The 21567-nt window shown below is 47.9% G+C and overlaps 1 protein-coding gene across 4 annotated transcripts in view; it reads left to right on the plus strand.

The window, feature by feature from the left end:
* APLP2 (amyloid beta precursor like protein 2) overlaps nucleotides 1-21567 on the plus strand; it is a 59190-nt gene that overhangs the window by 28067 nt on the left and 9556 nt on the right. For 2 of the 4 annotated variants that reach the window (XM_008142535.3, XM_028146892.2), the window contains exons 3-12: nucleotides 266-389; nucleotides 7411-7523; nucleotides 8204-8391; nucleotides 8741-8961; nucleotides 9985-10152; nucleotides 13173-13303; nucleotides 14464-14538; nucleotides 16481-16639; nucleotides 17659-17787; nucleotides 21184-21283. In XM_008142535.3, coding sequence (XP_008140757.2) covers nucleotides 266-389; nucleotides 7411-7523; nucleotides 8204-8391; nucleotides 8741-8961; nucleotides 9985-10152; nucleotides 13173-13303; nucleotides 14464-14538; nucleotides 16481-16639; nucleotides 17659-17787; nucleotides 21184-21283 — 1408 coding nt within the window. The remainder of the gene's footprint in view (nucleotides 1-265; nucleotides 390-7410; nucleotides 7524-8203; nucleotides 8392-8740; nucleotides 8962-9984; nucleotides 10153-13172; nucleotides 13304-14463; nucleotides 14539-16480; nucleotides 16640-17658; nucleotides 17788-21183; nucleotides 21284-21567) is intronic. The other 2 variants (XM_028146893.2, XM_028146894.2) reach the window with 1 other exon arrangement.

The raw sequence follows: 21567 nt of genomic DNA on the forward strand, positions 1-21567 counted from the left end.
CTTAAAGCTTGCTGCTTTTGTATTAAAGATTCCTTTTTTTAAGAGAACGCATTAGTAGTCAGAAATCTGCCTGTCCCAAGAAAGCTAATCGTTATAGTATCTTTTTACTTGAAGAGTTTATCTGGAGCCAGGGGCAACCGAGTGGAACTTTAGATTTACATAGGATAACAGTGACCCTGAGTAAACAGACACTCAGCCTTACTTGTGAGAGAATGTGCATTTATTATAGACCAGTCCACTCACTGAGTGTGCCTTTTCTGTGCAGATGTACCCAGAGCTACAGATCACCAATGTGATGGAGGCCAACCAGCCAGCCAGCGTGGACAACTGGTGCCGGCGGGACAAAAAGCAGTGCAAGAGCCACGTTGTGATTCCGTTCAAGTGTCTCGGTGAGTGTTCTGTAGACATCCCTGCGTGCTTCTCAGGAAGTGGGCTCCCTCGTTTTTAAGTTTCTCTTGACTCACAGTGTAATATCCACATGTTAAGAACCTGCGGGCTACACGAATTTATTGTGGGACTTTCTCTTTTGAATATTTATTGCTTTCTGTGTCGATAATTGACTTGTCTTCGCTGGTCACTAACTCGCCCTCTCCCTTCGTGGGCATCCTGGTCTTTTAGGGAAGAACCTTTTCGGTGGCACTGAATGAGAGTGCTGCCCTCAGAGCGGCCCAGCTTCGCCTCCAGGGAGAGTGTGAGGTGTTAGAGTCCTAGTAGTGCGTGGGACTGAGCAGCCCATGGATCAGGGGTCCTCAAACTTTTTAAACAGGGGGCCAGTTCACTGTCCCTCAGACCATTGGAGGGCCGGACTATAGTTTAAAAAAAACTATGAACAAATTCCTATGCACACTGCACATATCTTATTTTGAAGCAAAAAAACAAAACGGCAAAAACACCCTCATGTGGCCCGCGGGCCGTAGTTTGAGGACGCCTGCCATGGATACAGCACTAAGGTGGACATCCGGGGTAGTTCTGTAGATGTACATACTTTTAGCCATGAAGTTAACTTTTTCCCTTCCCTCCCTTCTTTAAAACCTTTCCTCAAATGGAATATATTGCTTTTCTCATTCTCACATGTAGCAAAATAACAGGAAGGGTCAGCATCTGAATAACAGTATTTAAAATACGTAGCAATTGCTTTGTTTTCAATACCCAGTAGGGGGAGGAGGGACACTGCCTGTGCTCAACACCACGTCCTCAAGCTGTAGTGTGAGACTTGGAAAAAAATTTTGTGGTACGGTTTAAGGATGTTCTTCCATTCCATTTGGCTCCAAGAAGTCTCTGGGTGTGAGGTTTCATTCATTCTCTATAAAATTCTCACACTAGTATTCTTGACTGTTTGTAGATAGTACTTGGAATCATTTCTGCCTTTTGCATCCTTACCCCTAAAGACGTGCAGTCTGGTCTTCGCCCTCCTGTATGTTCTATGTCCCTTGCTGGCTCCACGACCCACCCAGAACTCTGAGCTTGAGATCTGGGAGACCTTTGTCTGTACACCCAGTCAGTTTCCAGGCCAGTCTGATTCTCGCCTCTGGAGCATGGCTTATGTCCATGTTTAAGTGCCCCGAGGCGCTCCAGGACATTGTAGCAGCCTCAGCGGCATTGTGGGATGTTTGGGTTTCCAGGGGAAACATCTGTCCGACATCCCGTGAACTACTAGCTGGGAGTAGTCACGGTTTCAACACCTGACCATTCTATTCCTTTCTGTGACCTCATCTTTGTGGCTCCCGTGATACAAGGCCAGCATCACACAGAATCACCGTGGAAGAAAGAAGGGTGGATGTGGTCCATCGATTCCAACGTTGGAAGAGTTGTGTAGGGCCAGCAGGCCCTAAGGTGTTAGCACACAAGTACTTGTTGGCCTAACCACTTGGCTTTGGGGCATTCTTTTGCCCTAGGGGTGCTGTGACTTGAAAGTTTGGGAACCTCTGGCTTACATCCTTCTCCATCTGACTCCCCTGCTCAGTTCAGCTTGCCCTCATTTCCTTCCTAGGCTGGGCTGTGCCTGTCCCTCGGGTCTGTTGTCAGTGTGTTGCCTTCTGATCTGAAGTGAAGATTGAATGGTCTCTTCTGCACATAAAACCCTTTAGTAGCCCTTCTTCACTTAAAAAGTCACCTTTAATTAAGCTCCTTAGCATGGGTTAAAACTCCATCAAGTGGTCCTTGCTTAACTCTACTTTTCTACAGCGCCCCACGTCCCCTTTTGTGCTTCAGACTCTTCATCAACATGGACTTCTCATGGCTCCTGGCCACTTACCATCCACCCAGCTCTCATAGTTTGGAATGATTTTCCTCTATTTAACCCTACTTGGGAAGTTCTCCCTTAAAGACTTATCTCCGGGGATGCTTTCTTTAACGGAACCACTTTTATTTTCTATCCGGATAACCGTATCTGAAGTTCTCCATGTTGTTGCCATTACACCTGTCACACTGTACAATCAATGGTTTCTGTGTATTGCATCTTCCTCCAACCTTGTTGTAAACTCCTTGAAAACACCGACCCTGCTTTAATTATTTTGTCCCCTCAGCACCATGCAGTGCCTAGAACATAGGGTACACTCTTTATAATGACAAGACCTCTACCATAGCCAGTACACAACAACAAAAATTTGTTTTACTGCATTTATTTTCAAATGCTATCATTTGAATTTATCAGTGTGTCATAGAACCAATGAAATGATAATGTCATTAATTAAATGCATAAAGACAGTTTGACCATAAACCATTTAATACCTTCTTTGCGTTGTCACACATAAAGCATTGTACTGTACAGTCTTCAATGTTATTTATTCAGACAGTTGTTCATGTTTACACCAGCATGCGTTTGGACAACTTTTTAAGTAAGTAGAGCTCTACCCCTTTTTATTTTTGAATGAATACAGTTGCCTGAGCCTAAGTTAGTGAAGGACCAGTCACTGAAGTTTAGGGAGGTAGTAGGAAAGACATACTGACTCTTCCTTGTTGTCATTTAAGAAGTAATAGATTTTAATGTCTTTCCACTCTCGAACCCAACCTCCCTTAGAGTACCCAGATAGAACTGCCGTTGGTTAGTAATCAGCACGACCTTCTCCTTACCATTTATTTCATTATGGACTCATTGTCCAGATTTGGCCAGTGCGAGCCCCTTCATTCTGGTTCCTTTTTGTTGTTAATCCTCACCGGAGGAGATATATATGTTGTTTTTTTTCCCCATTGATTTTTTTTAGAGAGTGGGAGGGGGAGAGAGACAGAGAGAGAGACATTGATGTGAGAAAGACCCATCTATTGGTTGCCTTCTGCACCTGCCCTGCAATCAAGGTATGTGCCCTTGTCTGGAATCTGACCTGGGACCCTTCAGTCTGCAGGCCGACACTCTGTCCACTGAGCCAAACTTGTTAGGGGCTTCATGTGTCTTTTAAGGTTCCCGTGTCTTTTTACATGTCCCTGTCATTCTTTGAAAGCTTCCTTTCTGGTACCAAAAGATGCTCTAGGCTCATCCTATATTTTCCCTACCTCACCCCTGGATTCAGCCATTTCTGCAAGAAGCCCTGATTTTATTAGTGGGGAAAATATTTAGACACCAAGATCTGGGCATTAGGTGTTCTTACTGCTATTACAGTGTTACTGCTTCTAGGCCCACTCAGGGGACAGAGCTAAGAAATATGTATATATACATTACATGCACACACAAATCTATTTTCTAGATCTATGTGCATATGTTAACAGTGAGCTCATACTGATACCTACAATTCCATTATCTTCACTATATTTTAAAATTTTCTCAATATCCCCTGTAAATAAGTCTCTCTACTTTTTAAGTATAGGTTTGTTGAGATATAATGGTTTAATGGTGTATAGTATATTCACTGAGTTATGCAACCATACTCAATTCTTTTAACGTACAAACTGTACTGAAAATTAATGCAGTAAAAAGTGAGAGTCTTGTGTATTTTATTCACCAGGAGTAACCACAGTGAGTCCTTTTATACCTATTAAGGTAAATAAATACCACATATTGACATAAAGAGATGGTAGTATGGTTAGCTTCAGCTCTGAAATCCCCTTTAAATATTGCTGCCTAGCTAACCCAAATCATAGGCCAGCCAGAGGGGTGGGGAGATGGGGACTGGGGAAAATAGTAGAATGTACTTACATTGGTTGGGAGCCTCTATTAATTGGTTTGGATGTTCCAGGGGTCTTATCTATGTACTCAGGTAGTATTTTTGTTGTTTTGCAAGGTTGAGGGGAAGGATGTGTCTTGATTAGGATGCCTGAAAGCAGTTTGAGAATGAATTTTGGTTGCTGGCAATGTTTGCATCACATCTGAGGTCACACTATCTGTAGACATCTGTGTCCAGTCATTCAACTCTGCTCTCTTCTGAGAACATGTTTAATTACCCACCAATGTGATTCTCTTAACTAATACTTAGTATATTTGGTGAGAAGTGACAGATCAGTCTCCTCAAAGTGAACATTTTATTTCCCGTTACTACTAATTGCCTCCTGCTTATCTATAAAAATGTATCTAAATAAATCGGATGATCCGAGTAGGACCCAGTTGGTGATGTGCTGGTATTTGTGGGAAGGAGTTAGTCATCTTTGACATTTATATATAGACTGGCTCCGGTACTAAAAGAAGCAAGCTTTGCAAGCCCAGGGCAGTTTTGCATTTGGTTATTTTGGAAGGAGATGAGCACAGGGGTTTGCTGTGATATGAAGCCTCCTGGAGGAAGTTGCACAATCAGGCTTTGAGATGCAGTCCTCAGCAGCTGCGCCTTCGTGTCTCAGAGCCGCTCACTCGTCCATTGCAGGCGTCTGTTTGCAAGTCACCTTCTACCTTGGAATTCACCATAGGCCATCAGCAGTTCACCCTGTTCCAGTATGAACGCTTCTGCAAGGTGTATGTTTCTGCTCCAGACAATTATTCTAGGTCTTTTAAGTTCTCATAGCCCTATTCACCTCAGAGACATGGTCTAGGGAAGGACGCTAGAGCTCACAAAAACTTGCCTTGGGTGGTCAGGTTGTGGGTTTGCAAATTGATGCAGCCACTATGGAAAACAGTACAGGGCCTCCTCGAAAAATTAAAAATAGAACTCCTTATGACCCAGCAATTCCACTTCTGGATATTTATATAAAGAAATCCAAAAATCTAATTTGAATAGACAGATACATCCCTATGTTCATTGCAGCATTCGTTACAATAGCTAGGATATGGAAACAACCTAAGTGCCAGTGGATAGAGAGTTGGCCTTCCCTAGACGAAGGGTGAACTGCTGATGGCCTATTACTCAGCCATAAAAAAGAATGAAATCTTAACCATTTGTGGCAACATAGATGGGCCTAGAGGGTATTATGTTCAATGACATAAATCAAACAGAGAAAGACAGATACCATATGATTTCACTTAACTGGAATTTAAAGAGCAAAATTAATGAATAAACAAAATAGAAACAGACTCATAGATATAGAGGTCAGACTGATGGTTGACAGAGGGAATGAGGGGTAGTGGGACCTGGGTGGAAAAGGTAAAGGGATTAACAAGTACAAATTGGTAGTTACAAAATAGTAAAAGGGATATAAAGTACAGCATAGGAAATACAGTCAGTAATACTGTAGTAATTGTATGGTGCCAGATGGTACTTGAAATATGGGGGAAACCACTTTGTAAAGTATATGATTGTCTAACCACTAGGCTGTACACCTGAAACTAATGCAAAATAATATTGACTGTAAGCTGTAATTGGAAAATTTAAAAAAATAAGTCAATAAAATTAGGGATACTTTATTTTACAGTTAAGCATGGAGTTAATTATTAAATTTCTGGCGTGGCTCAGTGGTTGAGCATCGACCTATGAACTAGGAGGTCACGGTTCGATTCCAGGACAGGACACATGACCGGGTTGCGGGCTTGATCCCCAGTGTGGGGCATGTAAGAGGCAGCCAGTCAATGATTCTCTCTCATCAGTGATGTTTCTCTCTCTCTCCCCCACCCCCCTTCCTCTCTAAAACTGATCAGTCAATAAAAGAGAGTTTTTATTTTCAGCTTTATTCTGAAATGTTTCATGCATACTGAAAAGACAAAACATAATATGGTCATCCATGCACTCACCATCCTGCTTTAAGTTCAGCATTTTGCCATGTTTGCTACAGCTCTCCCTCCTTCCACATAGACCCTGTGGGAGCACATCAGTGATGCATGAGAATCGCCTGGGATGCTTGCTCAATGCAGAGTAGTGCATCCCACCTTAGACCTACTGACTCAGAATTTCTGGGTGATAATCTGGTGACATATATATAAGCTGTTAGCTTTTTATTATGGAAATTACAAATATATGTAGACTCAGAGAAAACAGTGCCCTTAACCCTCATGTCCCTGTTGCCCAAGTGTGTAGCAGTCATTAATTCATGAGCCACTCTGACTTCATCAATGGCCTCACTCCCACCTTCCCCCAATTACCTGGAAACAAATCACAGATACCTTTTTTCCCTTTAAATATTTTAGCATGTATTTCTAAAATGTAAGGATCCTATTTTCTAAACAGCTATATGTATTTTTTCTCCAGCTCATTAGGTATGTGTGTGTGCATATCACATACTTTTTGTTGTTGTTGTTAAACTGAAAGTAAGTTTGAGACATCATGATAGTTCACCCTAAAATTAAAAGTCCAGGTCATTTGTTTGATGGAATATCCCTGGATTTGAATTTCATTATGATTAGATTGAAATGACATATTTTGACAGAAAGACTGTGTAGGTAGTATGTTCTTCTTTAGGACATCGCCAGTTTGTCTGTGATTGGCAATGTTAAACAGGTCACCTGGTCAAGGTCGTGTCTTCCAGAGTTTTCTCTTGCCAGGACCCTGTTCCCCTTGTAATTAGCTCTCCATTGATGATTCTTACGTGAATAAGTTCATTGCAGTGGTGGCTAGTCTCAGAGCTCTGTCTTTAGGTCCACAAAGGGCTAACCTAAGAATTACCTGTACCTGAGGAGAACATCCAGTCTCAGTTTCTTGGACATTTTGTTATCAGAACCAATAATAGGCAGAAATGTGGACGTAAGAGGCCAAGAATATTGTTTATGTGAAATCTGGGGGGCAGAACCTGTGTGTGTGTGTGTGTGTGTGTGTGTGTGTGTGTGTGTGTGTCTGAGGACATGGAAGGGGACCTTATTCCTATTCGCCTCATGTGCTGTGCAGCCTGCACCGGGACTGGAGGGCTTGGAGTCGGGGAGAGAGGCAGTCCCGTCCTTAGTGGCCTAATGGCATGTCGAGCTCTTGTGACTGCTTGCTTGGAGGTGTCGCATTCAGTGGGCCTTTGAGGGTGAAAGATACTACACCGTCTGCATCTGACTATGTGATTAAGAATATGCAGTGAGGGCTGTTTTCCCCTTGAATTAAGCTCAGATTTGCTTCTGACAGAGCTTCTCTTTTCCAGTGGGTGAGTTTGTGAGTGACGTTCTGCTGGTTCCAGAGAAGTGCCAGTTTTTCCACAAGGAGCGGATGGATGTGTGCGAGAACCACCAGCACTGGCACACTCTGGTCAAAGAGGTAACGGGCGGATGGCAAAGCCACCCTGGTTTCAAATTACTTTCCTTTTCTCCCTTCCAAGTTAGCAATGACTTGTACCTTCTAAGTTAAAAATATTGGGGAGAAGGGTTGGTATTTTCACAGGGAAGTTCGGTGCTGACAATCCAGACCCTAAAGTTACGGATATTAAAAAAGCCGTGAAGCGAGGATGCGCTCAGCCGGGCTCCCGAGAAGGCCCTCTGAACCCTAAGGCCTTCGGGGGGGAAATGGCCAATTATGGAAGGGCGGTGCCCGTCACAGGCTGACAGGACTGGATGTCACGTCCTTCTTCTAGTGGAGAGACCCCTTCTTAGCTCGTCTTCTGTAAAGTTGGTTCTCCCGTCGCTTGTTTTCCTCTGGTCAGATCTGGAGTGCCTCCCTCCCCAGGGACGAGTGTAAACTCACGTGGACACCCTCCATCCGCTTGATAATTACCAGAAAGAACTCCCTTCCCTTTTTGTCCAGCTTCGGGCTTTCATTGTTTATGGTCCAGATGTTTCCCTAGTGCAAGTTAAGCAAAATGTGTCCTACTACCAGCACACTTTTTGACAGAACATCTCGGTGGCCAGGAGAGGAAGCATCACAGAGCGATTTGATAGGGTTTCTTTCGGCCAAAGCTCGGGTCCGGTGTGTTCTGATGTCGGCCTGCGGGTCTCTTTCAGGCCTGTCTGACCCAGGGGATGACCTTGTACAGCTACGGCATGCTGCTGCCCTGCGGGGTGGACCAGTTCCACGGCACCGAGTACGTGTGCTGCCCTCAGACCAAGGCCGTGGAGTCGGCTGTGTCAAAGGAAGATGAGGACGAGGAAGGAGAGGAAGAGGAGGAGGAAGACTATGACGTTTATAAAAGGTGAGCTCTTGTCCCGAGCCTGGGAATGGTTTTGCCGGGGGCCGGGGGCTGCTGGGTGAAGGGGGCATTGCCTTGGTCCTGCTGAGCGGAGGCAGCCGGAGCCGGTCCCGGGAGAGCTGGAGGCTGCCAGCCTTACGCTGGGCCGCACTGCTTTCCACAGGCCCATGTGGTCCCTGCTCCCCGGCTCTTCCCTTTTGCTGGCGGAGCCAGCCGAGGCCTTCATGGCCGAGTCCAGGGCACGCTGAGCTGATTTCCTGTCTCTGTTTGTGGTTCAGAACAGGGGGCAGACTCATTGTTGTGCTGGGCGTCGGAACTGGCATTAACCTTCCTCTTTTGCTGTGGCCCTTAGTGAATTTCCTACCGAAGCAGATTTGGAAGACTTCACCGAGGCAGCTGCGGATGACGATGGCGAGGACGAGGACGAGGACGAGGACGAGGAGGAGGAAGTGGTGGAAGACCGAGACTACTACTATGACACCTTTAAAGGGGACGACTACAACGAAGAGACCCCGACGGCGCCCAGCAGCGACGGGGCCATCGCGGCCAAGGAAATGACTCACGATGTGAAAGGTAACGCCATGGGAGCAGAGGCAGTAGCATCCCTCCGGGAATTGCTTGCTTAGGATGTTGTGCTGCCTGCACCGCAGGTGGGTTACAGGAGCGGCGGGGCTTCTGTGCCGGAAGGAGGCCAGCTCCTCGGGTGCTGGTGGCACCAGCTTCGTGGCGGCTGGGCCGCGGCAGGGCCTGCCATGGACACACTTAGGGAGAGTGCAGAATGAGTCAGAGGACTGTTCTCTGCATTGCAAGGACTGAACTGGAGAACAAGAGACAACATGGTCTCTCCTGAGGGGGACCCCCTCCCCCATACTGCTAAAGCCCTGGCCCTGTGGAATGGAAATCACTTTCTTGGTTCTTCTCTTTCTGAGTGGGTTCCCGTGGGAGGGTGGAATTGAATGACCTCCTGGGAAGGGATCGGGACCAGCAGTGTTTTCATCTTGCCAGTTTAAAAAAACAACCACAAGGCTGTGACGGTTCTAGAGCCATTCCCACACAACCTCCCGCTGCTTGTGGATCTGAAACCAATGAAGATCTGAAGAATTATTTAGGACCCAACTAGGGCGAGTTATTTAGAGTCTAGAAATTGATTGACCTTGGAGACCATAAAAGTGTGCACTCGTCCTTTTTAGATGCTTGAGTAGTGCTTCCACTATCACCAGTCACAGCCCATCCACCTGCGTTCCCTGTAGGCCTTGACCCATCAGGATAGGCAAACCAGGCAAATATCGCCACCGCCCAGCTCAGCAGGGTGGCCTCACGGAGCTATGATATAGGGAATTCCTCTGCCAACCTGTACATCTAGCCTCAAGACAGCACAAAACACTGTCAGTTCCTCAATGTATTGCCTTCGAGTGGAAACGACTGGCTTGAGCTGGTGAGCCAGTTAGCCGGGCGCTGAGGGCTTGTCCAGCCCTCGCCTCCTGATGTTGAGTGTCCCCGGGCCTTCCTCGCCCGGCCCAGCCCTGCGTTCTGTAGGTTGTGACGCGTCTGCAGCTGCCACCTCTGTCCCGCTGACATCTGACCGTTTTCACACAGCTGTCTGCTCCCAGGAGGCGATGACGGGGCCCTGCCGGGCCGTGATGCCCCGTTGGTACTTCGACCTCTCCAAGGGAAAGTGCGTGCGCTTTATATATGGCGGCTGCGGAGGCAACAGGAACAATTTTGAGTCTGAGGATTATTGTATGGCGGTGTGTAAAGCGATGAGTAAGTCCGCCACGCTGGCTCTGTGCAGCAGACTGTCCTGTCCGGCGTTTGTCCTTCCCGGCTGTCCACGTGACTGCATCTGTTAGTGCTCCCTGCCCCTCGGGTGTTCGCTGTTGGTCGTGTTTCCCTCATCTCGTGCTTTCTAGATCTAGCCTTGCTTCTCTGTGGGCAGCTGCAAGCTCAGTTCTCCGTGTCCTGTGCTCACCGTGGGTATGCTGGTGGTGGTGGTGTGGTGGTGGTGGTGGTGATGGTGATGGTGTGTTCCCTGCCTGGCACTGCGGGGGCGCCCAGGCCTTGCTCTCAGCCCTCCGTTAGTCTGCTGGCTCCCTGGGCGCTGTGCGTTGGCTCGGAAGGCAGCCCTGCCCTGGTTGTCTCTAGTTGAAAGGCACAAAAGGGCAAGCAGGCGGCCAGGAGTTCTGCATCTGATCGCTCCAGGCTTTGCCTCTCATCCTTGACTTTGAACTACCCTGTCACCGACCCTGTGATGCCTGCTCTCCAAAGCAGTGACGATGGGGATGCTTTGGGAGTCCGGAAAATTGAACTCTCTCGCTTTTACGTCTCTAGGGAGAGAGCTTTGCAGCCAGGAGGTGGTAACTGTTTCTCTGTATTCGGCAGCCCTGGGTTGTGCAGAGATTTGGGGGGAGTGAAGGACTTTAGTTTATGTGTCCTGAGCTCCCAAGGAAACTCAGCGGCTCAGTTGAGTTGGGTTTACTAAGGTAGGAAAAGTTTTGCTTTTCTCCATGGTTACCCCTCTTCCTGTTTTAAGGCCCTCTTTCTCTTACTTTGCAGTACTAACCCTGTGTTTGGAAAATCCTCAGGCCAAGTTCCTATTCTGGATTTTATTAGAATGATGATTCCTGGGATTTGGCTGTAGCATCTGATGGTTTTCATTCAGATGCCTTCATGGTCCCTCTTCCCCCACTACCTACCCCCCCAAAAAAAAGATGTCTAAAATCCTAATATAACATGGTATACTTACAGTGCTTCCACTCCAGCTGCTGCCCTGTGGAAAGGCTGTTTTTATTTGATACACTTGAAAAGATGAAAAAAATATGAATCCTTAGGGAACTTTGGCAGAAAGATTTTTATTCAAGAAAGATGTAGAGATAGAAATAGATCTTTTCAGCTCTGTGGAACTACTTAAAGTAAGAGGCAACAAAAACATTGTTTTGGGTTGAAGCCTGAGGAATCGGAGTTCGGATGAGATTTTACTGAATATGCAGATGGTGATCTTTTCCCAGAGGATCAGAGAGGTGGTGCCTTAAGACACGATGGAATTTTGGCAGCTCTTCAGAGCATTAACAAAGTCTGCCCAATTGTGGTTTCCGGTTACGTATGGTAGGGGAGACTTGCCAAGGGGCTGCATGTGTTCGTGGGCTTTTGGGGCCCCTGGCTAGAGTGCCTGGATGGCCCAGGAGCATCGCTGTTCCCATAGTCAAGGTTGTGTCCCTCCTCGAAGGGGATTGAGATGGGCCGATGAGCTGGTGGTTTTCACAGGGACAGAGGGCGTGGTGCTGGGTGGGAGCCCACCGTGTCTGCAGAACCAAACCTCTAGGCCCGCTGCCCCCTTGCCCTGTAGTTTCCAGAGGGTGGGGGCAGCTTACGCTTGGTATTACCTTCATCCAGCCCAGTGATGTGAACAAAGCTCTAACACACAGTGCTTTGACATTCTCCCAGCTGGACTTTGGAGTATCCTGGGGAATGTGGTCTCTGAAGCCATACGTTAGTTAATTTAGTTCATTTGAACATTGGCTGCTGTAGCTTTTAGGTTTAGTAACTAAAATGAGGGAAATAGAAGATGCTCTGATGGAAAGCTGGAATGGCTGATGCATTTGTAGTTACATCTGTCAGTTACACCTTTGTTTTCAAGTTCTGCTGAACTTAGGCAATTCTGGAAGTTAGGTGGATTTGTTCGAATTAAAGGTTGTTGAATTGGGCTCTTACTACCCGCTTGGCTCTCACATGATGTCATGATGCAGCTGCAGGTTGTGCAGCAGGCTGCGTGTCGGTCCTGTGTCAGTCCTCCCTAGCCTGGGCCGGTTCGGGAATTGGGCGAGCAAGAGTTGCCATAAACATTCCTTGAGAGGCTGGCTGAGGAACCCGTCCTCCCAGTCCTTTCCTTAGGAGAGGAAGCTCCCTGGTGCAGCATTGCCTCGCCGGGGCCACTAGGAGTCTGCTGGACTGGCAGAGAGGGGTGGTGATTCTAAAGGATCTGCCTCGGGGTGCTGGCCTGTTAGGGCCAATGAATGTCCTGGGTGTCTTCACACCGGGCAGTCCTTGTCGAAGAGCAGCTCTGTCCTGTCACATACAGCAGCTTAGCTCTACCTGTCATCTCTGCGATCGGGGTTCAATACTGTTGAACACTGAGGCACCAGCTGGAGCAGTTGGGCCTTCCCAGTGTGCAAAGCACATGCAGTTGAGTTAGTTCCCCAAAGTAGGTGTCCACCTAAAATAGCAAGAAGAAAGGAGCCCTGAGCCCTCAAGTTCCCTTCAAAATAGAGTGTGGAGGCGAATGGTCTGACTTCAGCCCTCGTCTCTGGTCAGATGCCATCGGTGACAGCAGTAAGGCAGTTACTTTTTAGGTTTTAACCTTTTGCACTCGGATGTCGAGTGTGACTCGACACGGTTAGCATCGGTAGCAGCTCGATGAAAAAAGCAAGCGAGTGGAAAGGGTTAAGATTTTAAGAACCGAGGGACAGTTAGAAGAAGCGATTTCCTTTTCTGCCCCTGCAGTCCTCAGTAAATGCCTGGCTGGCACCGTAGTTGCCAGGGTACCTGGACTGGCCCGGTGGGTGAATCTCGTGTAAGGCGCAGCCTAACCGCCGGGTCCTGGCAGACAGGAGCGCCCCATCCTTGGAGATAGGAGCTTGGCAGACAGGAGCGCCCCGTCCTTGGAGCGCAGTACCAGGCACACGAGCCCGCTCTGCGCTCCTGAACTCAGTATCCTCCGGAGCGCAGTGCTGTCCGGGTCAGCAGGGCCCTCGCCCCCAAAGAGACCGCCCTCTGTCGTTCTTTTCCAGTTCCCCCAACTCCTCTGCCGACCAGTGATGTGGATGTGTATTTCGAGACCTCTGCAGATGATAATGAGCATGCCCGCTTCCAGAAGGCAAAGGAGCAGCTAGAAATTCGGCACCGCAACCGGATGGACAGGGTAAACTGCAGCCTCCCCGTATCTGCATGGCGTTGGGCACTGGGGGACATGGTTTTCATAGTTGAAGAAAAGGGACACCATTTGTCTAGACTGTCACGCGAACGTGTCGCCTACGACAGGTGAGGTGTGCGAATATGAGGGGACCTTCTCAGTGTGACTAGGCCTTCCCGCTTCCCCAGCTCCATGGAAGCATAATTCCCTCAGCGCGCTGCATTCCACACACAGTGGCCAGCACTTACGCTATTATGTTCTCATTAGTATTAGTATTATTTTTTGCCATTAACTAGCTTAAAAAATGTATTTTAAAGAAGGGAGCTTCATGTCATGGTTGTAAAGAGCTAGTGTCATTTGCCATTAGAGAAAGGTAAGTGTAAAAACGTATTAATGAGAGCAAGACACTGGCTAGTGGTGCCTGTTGAAGGTTCTGTGTCTTGGGATGTTTTCTTTTCCCTAAAAGGGTAAGTGTTAGAATAACAAGGGCCCCATAGTGTGACTTTCTCCCAGAGTCACTCAAGGATTGAGAGAAAATCAGAGGGAGTCCTTGCTAGGTCTCAGTGACCACCTGGAATCCCATACATCACTTGAGCTGGGCTTTTATTTTGGGAGAAATGGTCGTTATTCTGTTTTACCCACATCAATTCTGAGAAATGGGTATTAACCTCCTCCTGCTCTCTTTTTTTGGTGAGGAGACTAAGGCACAGAGACTTTTTTAAAAATACATTTTTATTGATTTCAGAGAGGAAGGGAGAGGGAGAAAGAGATAGAAACATCAATGATGAGAATCATTGACCGGCTGCCTCCTGCACACCCCCCTATTGGGGATCGAGCCTGCAACCCGGGCATGTGCCCTTGACTGGAATCGAACCTGGGACCCTTCAGTCCACAGGCAATGTTCTATCCACTGAGCCAAACCAGCTAGGGCGACACAGAGACTTTTAAATAACGTGCCCCAGGAGATAGAACAAAGAAGTGTGGGATTGAGACTCCATTGGGGGACACCGAGGCGCAGCCTCAGAGGCAGTGCCCTGGGAACAAGCTAAACGGCCTGAGCTCACGAGGGATCACACGTGCGATTTCCTTCTGCACAGTTTCCTGCATGAGCTGCGGGGGATTGTTCTAGAGACTGCTCCCTGGTTAGAGAACTCTGACTTTCGTTCTAGGTAAAGAAGGAATGGGAAGAGGCTGAGCTTCAAGCGAAGAACCTCCCTAAAGCAGAGAGGCAGACGCTGATCCAGGTGAGACGTGCCGTCCAGGGCGGGGCTTCCAGCCTGGCCCTCCGATGTGGTCAGCACCAACTCCCCGGAAGTTAGGGCTTCACAGCTCCTTTCAGTCAGGAGCTTCTGTTACAGGAAGTTTTAACCTCCCAACTGGTGTTCTCTAGAATAGCTCGCCTATGGCAGAAGGAAAACAAACCCCCAGCCAGAGCGCACCTCATTCACGCCAGGAAGCAACCTTATCCGCTGCGTTTGTTCATTCTGCTCTCCTGGCTCAAGTCCTCGGTCATCTTCCTTCATAGGCTGCGACTTGCCTTTCAGCAGCACTGAATTCTTGCTTTTACAGACTTGTTGAAAAGTCGAAAGGCAGAGAAGAAATAACTTTGTGAGAATGTAACCTTAGAATCACAGCAGCAACTGCCTCCTCCTTGCGTAGAAGAGTGTTGATAGGAATAGGGATACAATCTACGAGACAGGTGTGGGGCTCGTGACACTTAAACATTTTAAATCCGTTGGTGTTTGTTTAGCAGAAATCTCTCTTCACGATAACCCTGTCTCAGAACACCTAGAACAGGCGTCCTCAAACTACGGCCCGCGGGCCACATGCAGGAGTTTTTGCCGTTTTGTTTTTTTTACTTCAAAATAAGATATGTGCAATGTGCATAGGAATTTGTTCATAGTTTTTTTTTTTAAACTATAGTCCGGCCCTCCAATGGTCTGAGGGACAGTGAACTGGCCCCCTGTTTAAAAAGTTTGAGGACCCCTGACCTAGAAAGTCCCGTTGTGTTCGTTTCTGCATCTGTGTGGGGAAGTGAGCCCGCAGCCGGGAGCCGTGCCGTCAGATGGGGCCAGGACTCACAGCTCGCTGCTTGCCCCTCGGGACTGCAGTGGGAATGACTCAGAGGAGCCCGCCATACACTGGGACGTGCTTCGCAACACGTCTCCCATTAGGCTGTGGTTTCAGGACGAGGAAGTGGGCGCCTGGCCACCGTGTGGAAAGTCGGCATTTCTTGCCTTGCAGTGCACGTAGAGAAGCCGGCGGGGCCAGGGAAGTGCTGAGGAGCCCCGATGCTCGCTGTACCACGCTGACATTAGACAAGGAGGGACTATTCTAACAGAGCAGATGAAGTGCAGCGGCTCCTGGATCACGTCATTTCATTAACATCGTTTTATGATGTTTCTGAGATGCTGTAGCAACTTAACCCTTTGCACTCGCTTGCTTTTTTGTCGATTCCTTTATTCTACTCGGGATTTAATTTTTTAAATACCCCAGATTTTACAAAACGCAGCAGTAGAATAAAAAACTGGAGTTTCTTTTCATACAAACTTCTTTATTTGGATTCTTTTATATTTCAAATTATTGATACATTCAATACAATTCGACATACGAGCTGCTACCGATGCTAACCGTGTCGAGTCACACTCGACATCCGAGTGCAAAAGGTTAAGCCTCGTTTTATTTATTTATTTATTTATTTATTTTTATTTATTTATTTATAAATATTGTTATTTATTTCAGAGAGGAAAGGAGAGGGAGAGTGAGAAACATCAATGATGGGAAAGAATCATTGATCGGCTGCCTCCTGCACACCCCACACTGGGGATCGAGCCCGCAACCTGGGCATGTGCCCTTGACTGGGAATCGAACTGTGACCTCCTGGTTCATAGGTCGACGACGCTCAACCACTCAACCACACCGGCCGGGCTTAACCCTTGTTTATATCAGTTAGCCTATGGTAAATTGGTTGAATTATATGTCATTTTGCCTGAAGTCACAGAAGCTGGTGCGGATAAGTGAGGACTTACTGTGCACAGCGCTTAGATCTTAACCTGCTCCACTCTCTGGACCCGCTGCGGCTCTCACACGCCCTGGGCAGGGAGAAGCCTGTGTTGGGCTCTTAGGTGTTGTTTGCCTAGACTTCCCCCGGCTGCCATGAATTACATGTCTGCTTTCTGGGCATAGCACTTCCAAGCGATGGTGAAGGCTTTGGAGAAAGAAGCCGCCAGCGAGAAGCAGCAGCTGGTGGAAACGCACCTGGCCCGGGTGGAAGCCATGCTGAACGACCGCCGCCGCATGGCGCTGGAGAACTACCTGGCCGCCTTGCAGGCCGACCCGCCGCGGGTGAGTCGCGGGCAGCAGGTCACTGGGAAGCGTGCCCCAGGGTGGCCTGCCCCCAAGTAGTGTTTATGTGGAACCAGCATGACACGGGTCCATAAAATGACGTGTTGTGACAAGCTCTGGCAAGGCTGGAAGTGGGGAAAGAGGAGGGAGGAAGGGAATTGCATTGCAGTATCTGCTTACATCGGCTTAGCATTGCACTGCCTGCATGTGCACCTGTGGCACGGAGTGTGACCCAGCGAAGGCACGGCCTTAGCACAGTGGTTGGTAGTTACCAGTTACCAAATTTTTTGTTAACAGCCTTATTTTCAAAGAATAAAAATATAACCTTCCACAGACAAAGGCTTTGAACCAGTTCTGTTTTAAATAATATTGTGAAGAAAGGGGTAAAGTAGTTTATATAGAAACCCTCTTCTGCTGGTAGTCTCAGACTTTAAAAAAATATATATTTTTATTGATTTCAGAGAGAAAGGGAGAGGGAAAAAGAGATAGAAACATCAATGATGAGAATCATTGATCTGCTGCCTCCTGCATGCCCCATACTGGGGATCGAGCCTGCAACCCAGGCCGGGAATCAAACCACAACTTCCTGGTTCATGATGCTCTATCCATTGAGCCACACTGGCCGGACAGTGTCAGGCTGTTTATCCCTTGACTCTGTGTACCCTGTCTTGCTCTGGGGGGAGGATATGTGTATCCTAAGTAAGCAAGTAAAGTCACTTCTGGGTGACACAGGGACTGCCTGGTTTGTAATTAAGGTGTCAGAGGCTGAGCCAGCGAAAAAGTGCCCATTGGAGGAGGACAGTGGGCTGGAAATGAGGGAAAATACTGTTTGTGAAGGAGCTGATACAACTTTGGAACCTAGATTTGGCTTCTTGTTACTAAAAGCGTTTGAAAGGACAGCTTTCACTCTTACGCCTCACTGAGCTTTACATTCTTAAGGGGATTTTTAAAGCCTTGTTTTTCTGTCTGTTTTCAGTGCCCTCGTCTCTGGATATTAAAACCACTCTTCTGTCTTGCAGCCTCATCGCATTCTCCAGGCCTTGCGGCGGTATGTCCGCGCGGAGAACAAAGACCGCCTGCACACCGTCCGGCACTACCAGCATGTGCTGGCTGTGGACCCGGAGAAGGCGGCCCAGATGAAATCCCAGGTACCCGGCGGAGTCCAAGTTGCTCTGGGAGAGTTTCTGGTGGGAGAGGCTGCTGTGACTGACGGTTGGTCAGCACTGATGGTTGTGCTTGATATCAGTCCTTAGAAAGCGTTTCTCATTTCCAGCGTCATTAGGTACAAGAGCTGGTTTAAGAATAGTTTATTGATTTTTAGAGAGAGAGGAAGGGACAGGGGAAGAAAGAGGAACATCAGTGTGAGAATGCAACATTGATCAGCTGCCTCCTGCACACCCCCTACTGGAGTTCAAGCCCACAACCCTGGCATGTGCCCAGACCTGGAATCAAACTGGCAATATTAAGTACTTTCTACTTAAACAGTTTCTGAAAGTTTAGTAATGGGTGATTACATTGTAAGTCAGTATCTAACAGTTTATTTTTATTTAGGGCACCACTAGAATTAATAATGGAAATCATTTCCTAGGCTGCTATATCAAGCAGTTCATAAAGATTGGTATCGTTTGTACATTACATTTTTGTGTAGACAGACACTTTTAGGTTCCTGGGATTTGTCCCACGCTGGGTCTAGCTTTTCTTTACAGTCATCTATAAGAGTTTATTTCTGGACCCTCTTTCTAAATTCTATATTGTCTGTATATTAAGTTGAGTTTTACTCTCGTATGCATAGAAAATGAACTTGCCTGTAAGACTGCTGGCTCCCTTACAAATCACCGTCTAATAGTTCAGCCCATTAGTGGGTTTGTTTTGTGTTGAGTCTTTTGTTTCTTCTGTAGCCTGTTAGTTTCTAGAGGGCCCTGTAATGACATGACTGATCTTATCTCATTTCCTCCCATATTATAAACCCCGTGCTGTGCTGTTGTGGGTCCTTACAAGTGTGGGCACTTGCCCACCATCCCAGGAACTCGCCCCCCAGCCTCTGTGCCTGTGTGATGACTGGAAGGTCATCTGCCCACAGGCCTAGGAGTGCTGCGGGGAGGGTGCTGCTCCTTCGTTGAGCAGATGTTTGTGTGCTTCCTGTCCACCTGCCAGACTCGGCCCTCACGTCTGACGCCACAGAGTCCAGTCCCTGTGTGCCATTGAGCAGCTCCCAGTGCGCACAGGATTAATTACATTAATTGTAAAGATGAAGAGTAATTGTCCTCAAACGTAGCTGCACTTCAGCAGTTGGATGTCTGGGGTAATGAAAGAACTCGGGCTCCTAAAGAGTGGGAAGAACGAAAGGGGCCAGGTCTGGGGACCAGAAGGGACCCTGCTATGGCCTGGGGCGCAGTGCTTTGCTTTAAGCTGGATGCAGTAGAAGGGAGGAGAAAAGGCAAGAACCTCCTAGAGTGGCTTCCAGGAAGCTCGGGGTGGGGGGAGCAACGCATGCATCTTGACGGGTAGGTTTTGTAGGTCTACTTGATTTTTTTTTTTAAGTGATCATTTTAAAAATTCTTGTGTGTGGAAGAACTAGACTATTGTGTAGGATTTTATAGAGAACACTAGCGTTCCCGTTGCAGGAAAAATCCTTCAATAGGATTTCCTGCTGCACTCTACCCCGCCTCCGCTCTGCCCTTGTCGCCCGCCCCGCCTTCTCCGCCAGCCCGCCTGCTTTTCCCTTCTCCCCCGGCCCCGCCTCCGCTCCTCCCTTCTCCCCGCCCCCGCCCCCCTCCCCCCCCAGCTTGCTTGCTTCTTCAAAGCTTTGCTCCCTTCTGCAGCTCTTGGCTTCTTTCTAAGTTGTCTTGATATGCAAATTAGCCGTCATCTTTGTTGGGGTAATTTGCATACTCGTCCTGATTGGCTGGTGGGCGTGGCTTGGGCGTAGCGAAGGTGCGGTCAATTTGCATATTTGTCTATTATTAGGTAGGATGGCCTGTTCTGAGTGATGAGAATAGGAGGAATCGGACCAGTATATTAAATCAATACCTAGGCGATGATTCACCTGCAAGCAGGACTAAAGTGCCCCACCAAGTCACACAGGCAGCAGAGCCCTCCTCAGAACATGGAAGGGAAACCCAGCTCTGCTGTGTGACGTTTACTGTCTGCTCTGAGCCCCGCTGAATCCCATTAGCCTTTCGTCTGTTCCCTAAACTCCAGAGAGCCCTGAATACATTCAGCCGTTATCACGTGCGGATTTGGTTGGTTGTGTGACATGCCTTTGCCCCTCGTGCGCAGCTCCAAGGTTCAGCACAGACTCCAGTGTGCAGCCTTCCCCCCACAGTGCACTTCTGTCCTCATGGGTGTGGGCCTCCCTCCCTCCGATGGCCCCTCAGTTCAGCTGACGAAGTGGAGCGATGCCAGCACATGCTCAGCCTGGGGTGGGCCACGTGTTCCTTTCTAGGCATTTTCTCTCTGAGGCATTCCCTCTTGGCCTTCCCAAGTCTACTTGATTGAAAGAATGGCAGATATAAAATTAAATTGCTTCATCCTTGCTTTTAACGGTCAGAGAGATACCCGTCTACAATAAAAGCATCTTTCCAGTTAACTCTTCCAGCCCATCCACCCCCATTTTGACGCTTCATGTTAATGGATTGTAGCCCACATAATTCATCCATGGGTGTAGCTCGCCCTCTGTAGGAAGAGCTTGGTAACTGCAAGGGTAGCCAGGCAGGAGTAACCACAAATAGCTTGTGTGAGCTGCAACGTGTCTCACTGTGTCATTGGGGTGGCAGTTACCCCAAATCACCTTTCTTTCCCATCCGGAGAAGCTGTAAAGGTAAGTGACCGGTTTTAATGGCTTTTTTAAAAAGTGAGCAACCTTGGAAATTTGCGTTCAGAAAGGGTAATGAGCTATGGAAGACAGATGGGTGGTAGATAAATCTTATTTAACACTCCTTAAAATCAGGTTTGTATATACCTTAGCGTAAATTTTTGAAAGAATAGCTAATTTAGTTAAATAGGAATAAACTAGCTATCACCATGAAAATCATTTTAAGCAGTTACTTCACAAAGCAGTGTCTGTGACTGGTTCCCTCACTCCCCAAATCTACTTTTTAGCCAACGATTTCATTCTCTTTTTTTTATCCCATCTAATCTGACCAGTGGTAGAAATTGGCCAACTCTTTCCTGGTTTCACTCAGAAAAACCTTACCTAGTCCCTGGCATTGTGCAGACTAGGGTTCTTTGTAACTCATTCAGTCCAGTAAGTTCTATGAAAGGCAAGCCAACAGCTGGCTAGTAGGATTCTTACATTTTCTTTAACTTGAAGGACTCTGGTAAATTCTCAGATCGCTGGGGGTATTGCACAGTCTGCACAATTCTTCACTTCCGTGGTCAGTACGTGTGTGGGGGTGAGTGCGTTCCCTCTGCCAGCTGCTTTGCTGGGCGCTGTGGAGGCCTGGCCTTGCGGAGTGTGTGTGGCTGTCCCTGCGGGAGTGTGTGTGGCTGGTCCTCCTCCCCGGCTGTGGTGCTGACAGGCCTCTCCCATACTGTCCTTCCAGGTGATGACGCATCTCCACGTGATTGAAGAAAGGAGGAACCAGAGCCTCTCTCTGCTCTACAAAGTCCCCTATGTAGCCCAGGAAATCCAAGAGGAAATTGGTGGGTGCTGACTGTGTTTGTATCAGAGTCAGGTGGGGTCTTGGGAAGGCTGGCGAGTGATGGCCGAGAGAGGTTAGAGAACTAGGCCGCGGGAAGCCGTGAGGCTGGGTGTTAGCACCCCGGGGTTTCAGAAGTCTGGAATTCACGTGTCCAGGTCAAGGACTGGCTGTGAGCCACCGAGCCTTGAGTTTCATTAACCTTCACTCTGTTACCGGAAGAAAACTCTAGGGTGTAAAATTGCAAGGGCCTGGGGGAAGTCTCCTGTTACCTTTCCCTTGTGCTGA

Source organism: Eptesicus fuscus, chromosome 23 (assembly GCF_027574615.1).
Source record: "Eptesicus fuscus isolate TK198812 chromosome 23, DD_ASM_mEF_20220401, whole genome shotgun sequence".
Taxonomy (NCBI): Eukaryota; Metazoa; Chordata; class Mammalia; order Chiroptera; family Vespertilionidae; genus Eptesicus; species Eptesicus fuscus.